Source organism: Esox lucius, chromosome 9 (assembly GCF_011004845.1).
Source record: "Esox lucius isolate fEsoLuc1 chromosome 9, fEsoLuc1.pri, whole genome shotgun sequence".
Lineage (NCBI taxonomy): Eukaryota > Metazoa > Chordata > Actinopteri > Esociformes > Esocidae > Esox > Esox lucius.
Genome location: NC_047577.1, coordinates 2,580,274 through 2,589,237, shown reverse-complemented (window position 1 = coordinate 2,589,237; position 8,964 = coordinate 2,580,274). Strand labels below are relative to the sequence as shown.

Below are 8,964 nucleotides of genomic sequence, written 5' to 3'. Positions count from 1 at the left end.
AGGAAAAGTTGCTGGGTGTCCCTTTGGTTGATGCCTGGCAATGTGGGTGGATTGACCCCCCCGGGTAGGGCCACAGTGTCGTCGGACCCCCCCGTCTCAGTTCCAAGGTGTTACGCTGCTATATTATTGTGCTAGGGGATATGAGGAATGCACTTCTAACTTTTCTCAGTTTCCTCCAGTTTAAAATTTTAGGAGATGAGGTCCTGGTCCACACCTGCGGAGTACCTGGTTTGGGGGGCCCGTTGCTGTCCCTGTCCTTGTCCACCTGGTCATACTTCTGACCTAGTCTAAAATCAAATAGCCTCTGGATTTAGCCCAGAGAAATGTATTAATTATTCCAATTGGACTCTTAATATCTCACCCGGCACAGCCAGAAGAGGACTGGTCACCCCTCTGAGCCTGGGTCCTCTCTAGGTTTCTTCCTAAAATTCAGCCTTCTTAGGGAGTTTTTCCTAGCCACTGAAATTCAACACTACTGTTGTTTGCTCCTTGGGGTTTAAGGCTGGATGTCTCTGTAAAGCACTTTGTGACAACTGCTGTTGTAAAAAGGGCTTTATAAATACATTTGAGGGATTGATTTATATACACTCCCAAGGAAACTAAACCAAAGCATGGACTCTTGTCATACTTTGTCCACAGAGTGCTCACAGGGACATCAATGTGGCATTTTGTAATTTGGGTGTATTATCCCTTTAAATAAAGGAACAAGGGGTGTGATATACCGCCTGAATTCAGCATTTAGCCATTGGCATATTGGCAATATACCACAAAACTCAAGATACCTTATTGCCCTTATAAACCATTTACCAACACACAACAGATAAAAGAGAACGCACCCACGCAATCATGCCCACACGCACGCACACTTCAAGGTCAAAATAACAATGATATGGTAAAAAACAACAACATTGGGTGTAAGGTAAATTAAGAGCTATTTGAAGGGGTGGAACTCTTGGCCTTTCCTCCACCTGTATCAAAAATGTATAAAGTCTAAAGTACTATAGATAGTATATGTTAGATATCAAAAACATAAGTTGCTACAGATAAAAGCGGCTGCTAAATGTATTGAAACACCAGGGATGTGGGTTTGAACTCAGAGCGGACCAGCAAAACAATAAAAAATAAGATATAAACTAAGGTGAAAATTTTAAGAAAAAAATATATATACCACACCATCGATTTGTTTTTGCAACCCAGCATTTACTAAGCAGGACACCTCCCAAATGATAGGGGAAAAGGGGCGGAGTCAAACAAACAGACCACGGCCGGCTTTGTGCCAGTATACATTTAAACACTCAACACTGTGTCCTGGGGCTTGCAACAAATACAAGATTTAGCTTAAGTGAGGAACTCTTTATCTTGTTTGAACAGTCCTGAGAGAGACAGAGATACACTGAAAGAAAAAAATTGAACTACTTTAACACAGAAAAAGAAATGACAGGAAGTGCAAAGAGGTAGTGGTGGTGGAAGGGGGTCACAAACCGAAGGGGCCCAGCAAAGGAGAAGGCAGTAGCAGAGGGTTAAAGGGGAGGTTGATCATAGATGCTGATCTGGGGTCAGTATTGGGTTTTAAAAGATGCGTGTGATGAAGACTGCTGTAGATCTGAACCCCAGGGCAAATTCTCATTAAATCTCAGAGATTCAGAGATCAGTGTCGATGCATGAGTCTCCCCTCATTTCTTGTATTTTATGAATTACGGTTTATTATATTTTCATTCTTTTATCAATATCACGCAGTTAAAAGGCTAAAGTGATGAGAGATCAGCACAGGTATTCTAAGGCGATGTGGGTCAGGGCAGGGTTTGAACGGGTCGGCTAACGCTAACAACAGCAGCCCAGCTAACACTAGGCAAGTGAGCATCTTCAAAGTGTGTATTGAGTCAGACCGGAAAATGCTAGCAGGAGGAGTGGATGGGCCTACAAAGGTAAAGGTCAGTCATTTCTCCTTCTCTCCTTCCTTTTTTGTTTCTTCCTCCTCTCCTTTGTCTTCCTCCTGTTCTACTCCTCCTTTATTCTCTCCATCGTCATCTTCGTCCGCGTTGGCATTGGGCACCCACAGTCCAGAGTCAATACACCTCTTCATGTGGACCTTCGCCTCCTAAAAAACACAACCAATCATGTGTTACAGAGAGGGAGGACTCCATCACCCCATCATGTGTTACAGAGAGGGAGGACTCCATCACCCCATCATGTGTTACAGAGAGGGAGGACTCCATCACCCCATCATGTGTTACAGAGAGGGAGGACTCCATCATCATATGTTACAATTGCATGACGATTAAGTAGCTGATTACAAGTGAGACCGGATGGAAGCAGTAAATCTGTCAAACTCCTTAATGTTGACAAAATACAAAAGGGGGGGCTGTTTGGTTAAGGATTCGCAACTATTGAATAAATACCCTGTGTTGAAGTCAGAAATCAGAGGAAATGTTACATTAAAACCTCAACACAACGTGGATATGACAACCTTGATGTAGTCATAATCTTAAGGTGATGCTTCAATTATTTAAAAAAATTCAAGCGCAACACATCACTTGGGGCTTTTGTCTGCAACAAGTACATTTGATGGAAACCTATCTGGTGGGAAAATACATAGACAGAAAGATAGAAAAGAGTTGGAGAGACAGGAAGACACACAGGGAATAGTTGGAGAGACAGGAAGACACACAGAGAATAGTTGTTGGAGAGACAGGAAGACACAGAGAATAGTTGTTGGAGAGACAGGAAGACACAGAGAGAATAGTTGTTGGAGAGACAGGAAGACACAGAGAGAATAGTTGTTGGAGAGACAGGAAGACACAGAGAGAATGGTTGTTGGAGAGACAGGAAGACACAGAGAGAATAGTTGTTGGAGAGACAGGAAGACACAGAGAGAATAGTTGTTGGAGAGACAGGAAGACACAGAGAGAATAGTTGGAGAGACAGGAAGACACAGAGAGAATAGTTGGAGAGACAGGAAGACACAGAGAGAATAGTTGGAGAGACAGGAAGACACAGAGAGAATAGTTGGAGAGACAGGAAGACACAGAGAGAATAGTTGGAGAGACAGGAAGACACAGAGAGAATAGTTGGAGAGACAGGAAGACACACAGAGAATAGTTGGAGAGACAGGAAGACACACAGAGAATAGTTGGAGAGACAGGAAGAGGTCAAGACAACGTACCATGGGGTCCATCTTACTGATAACATCCTGCAACATTGAGATGTCTTTGTCATCAAAACACTTCTTCATTTCCTGTGAAACAGGGTTAGAAAAGGGTTACACACCTATGATATGTTCTCTGGTCATGTAGAACAATATAAGCAAAGTTGTTACAATATTATTATTATACTCATTGTATTTTAGAAGCTTCCTAATAAAACAATTATTAAATATAAAAACGATTACTGTGAGGTCGAAGTTCAGATTCTCTGCTTTTATTTGAGGGTATTTGGGTACATATTGGCTTTACCATCTAGTAGTATTTTCCCAAATTCAGTTTCCACAATTCTAATATGACAAAACTCTGAAAAAAATCCCAATGGGGGTTAATTTCAATGACTGTCAGATCAGAAGAAAAAAAATGCATGTTTGGAAAATTATATTTTGACTGTAATTGTCCTTAAATAGTGAATCTCTTCCTTTCATTAATCCGAAATTATTTAAGGTCTGGCACAACAGGTTAAATCGCTGCGCTGAGGTAAAGTTTACGGACGGTGAACAGGAGTAGTTTCTGTCAGCTGACGAACAAACGCGACAACATTCAGGATACTGAAACATTTCGCCGTGGATTTACTTCCGAATTGTTTTGCAAACAATGTGACCTTACAGCATAGTGGGCGGAGTCACTGAAGCCAATGGTTCGTTTCAAATAGGCAGTGTAACACAATGCAATACCAGCTGTAGTTCTGGGAGTTGAGTTATATTCTATGTTTGCGCAGATATTTTCAGTGGCGCACGCAGTATTGAAACTGGCGCCATGTAGAGCCTTGTTTGGGAGTGACCCTTTAAAACACACTGGTCTGCCGTTCCATCAAAACATAGAAACACACCCAGACTATGAAAACCATTGGCCTGGAGTTACGAACACTGACAGACCCACGACCTCCCCAACGACCAGTGGAGTTACGAACACTGACGGACCCACGACCTCCCCAACGACCAGTGGAGTTACAAACACTGACGGACCCACAACCTCCCTAACAACCAGTGGAGTTACGAACACTGACGGACCCACAACCTCCCTAACAACCAGTGGAGTTACGAACACTGACTGACCCACGACCTCCCTAACGACCAGTGGTTACGAACACTGACGGACCCACAACCTCCCTAACAACCAGTGGAGTTACGAACACTGACTGACCCACGACCTCCCTAACGACCAGTGGAGTTACAAACACTGACAGACCCAACGACCAGTGGAGTTACAAACACTGACAGACCCAACGACCAGTGGAGTTACAAACACTGACAGACCCACGACCTCCCTAACGACCAGTGGAGTTACGAACACTGACGGACCCACGACCTCCCTAACGACCAGTGGAGTTACGAACACTGACGGACCCACGACCTCCCCAACGACCAGTGGAGTTACAAACACTGACTGACCCACGACCTCCCTAAGACCAGTGGAGTTACAAACACTGACTGACCCACGACCTCCCTAACGACCAGTGTTGTCAGTACCTCCGGCAGCGACTCGTAGACCTCCACAGGGTCCAGACCACCAGGCCCCAGTCTCTTCTGTCTCTCCTCCTCTTCGTATTCCTCCATAGCCTTGAGGAAGAAGTATTTAGTTAGCTTCCATACTACATACACACATCTTCAGTGGCTTCGGTATACAATATTCTGACCCCTCCACCTCCCCTTTACTGAGTTTACAGTTGACCCATACCTTCTGCTGCCATTGACCTGGACGCGTTTCACATGACTTACAGATGTGTACACACACACGCGCGTGTAACAAACACACACATTCCTAAAAGCAGCCCTGTCATCATGAGGAAAATTACCTTTTGTATGCGGATCTTAGCCCGACCTCTGACCCGTTCTTTAAACGACTCCAGCTCATCAGTAAATGCTTCCTGGTACACCTTGTCGGCAGTCTGGGAGAGACATCGAGAGAGAGAGGACGAGAGAGACATCGAGAGAGAGAGGACGAGAGAGACATCGAGAGAGAGAAACGTAAATATAACGGTACATGTTCATAGACAGGTAAGTTCCAGATGTACTGAATAATAATTGACTTTCATGCTGTAGTGGACATCTTATTAACCCTTTCCTTCTCTCCTGCTCAAACCAGACAACAGGTCCTGATCACAGGTGACACAGTCAAACCACCTACCTTGATCTTCTGGAAGAACTGCCTGAAGCACCCCCTGGGGTCAACCTTCAGACTCTTGGCCAGCTCCAAGATGAACTGCATCACAATAGTCTGGTGGGCCACCTGCTCCATCAAAGCATGTTTCTGTAACACACACACACACACACACACACACACACACAGTTGAAAATACACACACACCTATGCTTGAAAATACACACACCTATGCTTGAAAATACACACACACACCTATGCTTGAAAATACACACACACACCTATGCTTGAAAATACACACACACACCTACGCTTGAAAATACACACACACACACCTATGCTTGAAAATACACACACACACACCTATGCTTGAAAATACACACACACACCTATGCTTGAAAATACACACACACACCTATGCTTGAAAATACACACACACACCTATGCTTGAAAATACACACACACCTATGCTTGAAAATACACACACACACCTATGCTTGAAAATACACACACACACCTATGCTTGAAAATACACACACACACACCTATGCTTGAAAATACACACACACACCTACGCTTGAAAATACACACACACACCTACCTCCTCCACCTCCAAGTCAATGCACATGATGACAAGGTAGTTAGCGGTCTCCTCACACACCAGGTGAGGGTTGTCCGACAGGTACTTCTGGCTGTCGTCCCAACGCCGCAGCATCCCTGCACACACACACAGACACACACAGACACACACAGACAGACACACACAGACACACACAGACACACACAGACACATTAAGCCCCAAGGCAACAGTACCAAGGAATATTTGGATCCATTTTCATTAAACTGCAGATGGTTGATTTAAACACAAGATGGCGGTGTAGCACAATGAAAGCCTTGAGTCCCATGTTAAGCCCCTCTTCGGGTGGCTTTTGAGCGCCTCAACATTTACAAGTGTTTTCAGAAACAGCAGTGTTTTCATCCGGGTCCAGATATCAGAAACAGCAGTGTTTTCATCTGAGTCCAGATATCAGAAACAGCAGTGTTTTCATCCGGGTCCAGATATCAGAAACAGCAGTGTTTTCATCCGGGTCCAGATATCAGAAACAGCAGTGTTTTCATCCGGGTCCAGATATCAGAAACAGCAGTGTTTTCATCCGGGTCCAGATATCAGAAACAGCAGTGTTTTCATCCGGGTCCAGATATCAGAAACAGCAGTGTTTTCATCCGGGTCCAGATATCAGAAACAGCAGTGTTTTCATCCGGGTCCAGATATCAGAAACAGCAGTGTTTTCATCCGGGTCCAGATATCAGAAACAGCAGTGTTTTCATCCGGGTCCAGATATCAGAAACAGCAGTGTTTTCATCCGGGTCCAGATATCAGAAACAGCAGTGTTTTCATCCGGGTCCAGATATCAGAAACAGCAGTGTTTTCATCCGGGTCCAGATATCAGAAACAGCAGTGTTTTCATCCGGGTCCAGATATCAGAAACAGCAGTGTTTTCATCCGGGTCCAGATATCAGAAACAGCAGTGTTTTCATCCGGGTCCAGATATCAGAAACAGCAGTGTTTTCATCCGGGTCCAGATATCAGAAACAGCAGTGTTTTCATCCGGGTCCAGATATCAGAAACAGCAGTGTTTTCATCCGGGTCCAGATATCAGAAACAGCAGTGTTTTCATCCGGGTCCAGATATCAGAAACAGCAGTGTTTTCATCCGGGTCCAGATATCAGAAACAGCAGTGTTTTCATCCGGGTCCAGATATCAGAAACAGCAGTGTTTTCATCCGGGTCCAGATATCAGAAACAGCAGTGTTTTCATCCGGGTCCAGATATCAGAAACAGCAGTGTTTTCATCCGGGTCCAGATATCAGAAACAGCAGTGTTTTCATCCGGGTCCAGATATCAGAAACAGCAGTGTTTTCATCCGGGTCCAGATATCAGAAACAGCAGTGTTTTCATCCGGGTCCAGATATCAGAAACAGCAGTGTTTTCATCTGGGTCCAGATATCAGAAACAGCAGTGTTTTCATCTGGGTCCAGATATCAGAAACAGCAGTGTTTTCATCCGGGTCCAGATATCAGAAACAGCAGTGTTTTCATCCGGGTCCAGATATCAGAAACAGCAGTGTTTTCATCCGGGTCCAGATATCAGAAACAGCAGTGTTTTCATCTGGGTCCAGATAGCATTAGTGTCCTGGTTTGTTTGAATCTGTCATGGGTTTTAATGAAGTGTGGACCCAAAGCTCACCAAAGTGTTTGATCTGCTTCTCATATTTTTCCACAAAGGTCTTGTGTTTCTCCTCCTTCTGCTCCTCGGTCTCCTCCGTCGCCTCCGGCTTGATGTTCAACACACTCTGCGGAAAAACGAAAGAAGAAGAGCAGATTGGTGGGACAGAAGTCACGAAAAAGATCTTTACAGATGGATATATGACGCGGCACCATCAACAACCATTCAAGATGTTCGCTTAACGTCCACTTTTCCATTTTGCCTGGCTGAAGACGCTCTGCCTGGGTGGCCGACACATTTCTACTGACCTTGCTGAAACCATCTTTGCTGAGGGTGTCTACGTTCCACGGCATCTTCTTCTCTTCTATTCTGTGTTCTTCCATCTTCTTCTCCCATGTGCGTAGATCCTTTTTGCATTTCTTCTCCTCTGCCCGGGCCTTGGTCAGCTCTGTTGCCCTCTTCTCCTCCTCTTCTCCCTCCTTCACTCCCGCCTGCTCCAGCTCCTTCACTCTGTACTGCGCCTCCTCTAGACGACTCTTGCACTCCGCCATATTCTTCTGTATCTCCTCTCCTTTCTCCTCAAAGGCAACCTGTCGCTCCACTCGTGCCTGTGGGGGGGGGGGGGTGAGGGGGGTTAAGAGTGGCATTGAAGTAGGGAGAGAAAGGTGAGGAGTAGCGGAGACAGGAAACATGGGAGGATCATAGATAGCAAGAGGGCGTGAGAGAGAAGGGTGGACGGGTGACCGTAATAGAGTAGTTTTTATTCGCTAAACTTTCCATCAAAGTTTCGCGAATAATTAATGTTCAACCGAACGCAATCCAGTCAGCGATTTAGCCGATTCTGTAGTCAACAGCTGTTAGGCGAGCGAGTGCGCTGAACCAGAGCACATTGTTAGCACTTCAGTCAGATTGGATTAACTGTCAATTTAGTTGGCTAATCTAAAATGGCCAGCTGCCCAGATTAGCCAGGGTGGTGTTGACTCAAGGCTGGGCTAAAACACAGTAGCAAACCAGTCAGATTAGCAACCGTGGCTAGATCCGCCCTAATTACAATTGTAGCCATTTCAGTAACGTTTTCTCAAGTTTGATGTCATAAGTAACCTTATGTCTCCACCGGAACAGGCTCGGAGTGTCGATATTGGGGTGAGTTTCATCCTCATCATCCGACACTTCGATGTGGTCCCAAACGCTATAGTCAATGCCTTTGGTTTTGGCAGTCATCTTTTATCTGCCCTTCTCCTCCACCTTCTATTTTCGTTAGACGTCCTCGCAACCACAGCACACTAAACGTAAAGATATCTGAGATTTGTTTGAAGGTTTGTCTTGTTGAGAGGGGAAAAAGCGAGACGTCTCCGCCCCACACTTCTCGCTGCTTCAGCTTTAAGTATTTTCTGGAAAGCTCCAGTCTGCTTCTGTTGTCGGAGCATGACGTAT

General features: G+C 45.0%; 1 protein-coding gene across 1 annotated transcript; it reads right to left on the bottom strand.

Moving 5' to 3' along the window:
• Positions 1 to 1,179: 1,179 nt before the first annotated feature.
• LOC105008811 (hsp90 co-chaperone Cdc37) lies at positions 1,180 to 8,954 on the bottom strand. Its single transcript, XM_029122146.2, has 9 exons — positions 8,632 to 8,954; positions 7,839 to 8,138; positions 7,552 to 7,657; positions 5,905 to 6,020; positions 5,331 to 5,453; positions 4,999 to 5,091; positions 4,673 to 4,762; positions 3,164 to 3,235; positions 1,180 to 2,098 (listed from the first exon to the last, which is right to left on the bottom strand). Exons 1-9 carry the CDS (start codon positions 8,749 to 8,751, stop codon positions 1,937 to 1,939), a joined length of 1,182 nt encoding a protein of 393 aa, XP_028977979.1. The 5' UTR covers positions 8,752 to 8,954; the 3' UTR covers positions 1,180 to 1,936.
• Between the last annotated feature and the right edge of the window lie 10 nt (positions 8,955 to 8,964).

Coding starts and splice junctions, on each gene's coding strand:
- LOC105008811 (XM_029122146.2), bottom strand. CDS start 8,751: ATGACTGCCAAAACCAAAGGCATTGACTATAGCGTTTGGGACCACATC. Junction 5,092..5,330: donor AGTTCTTCCAGAAGATCAAG/GTAGGTGGTTTG, acceptor TGTCTCTCCCAG/ACTGCCGACAAGGTGTACCA. Junction 3,236..4,672: donor TCTACGAGTCGCTGCCGGAG/GTACTGACAACA, acceptor CCTGTTTCACAG/GAAATGAAGAAGTGTTTTGA.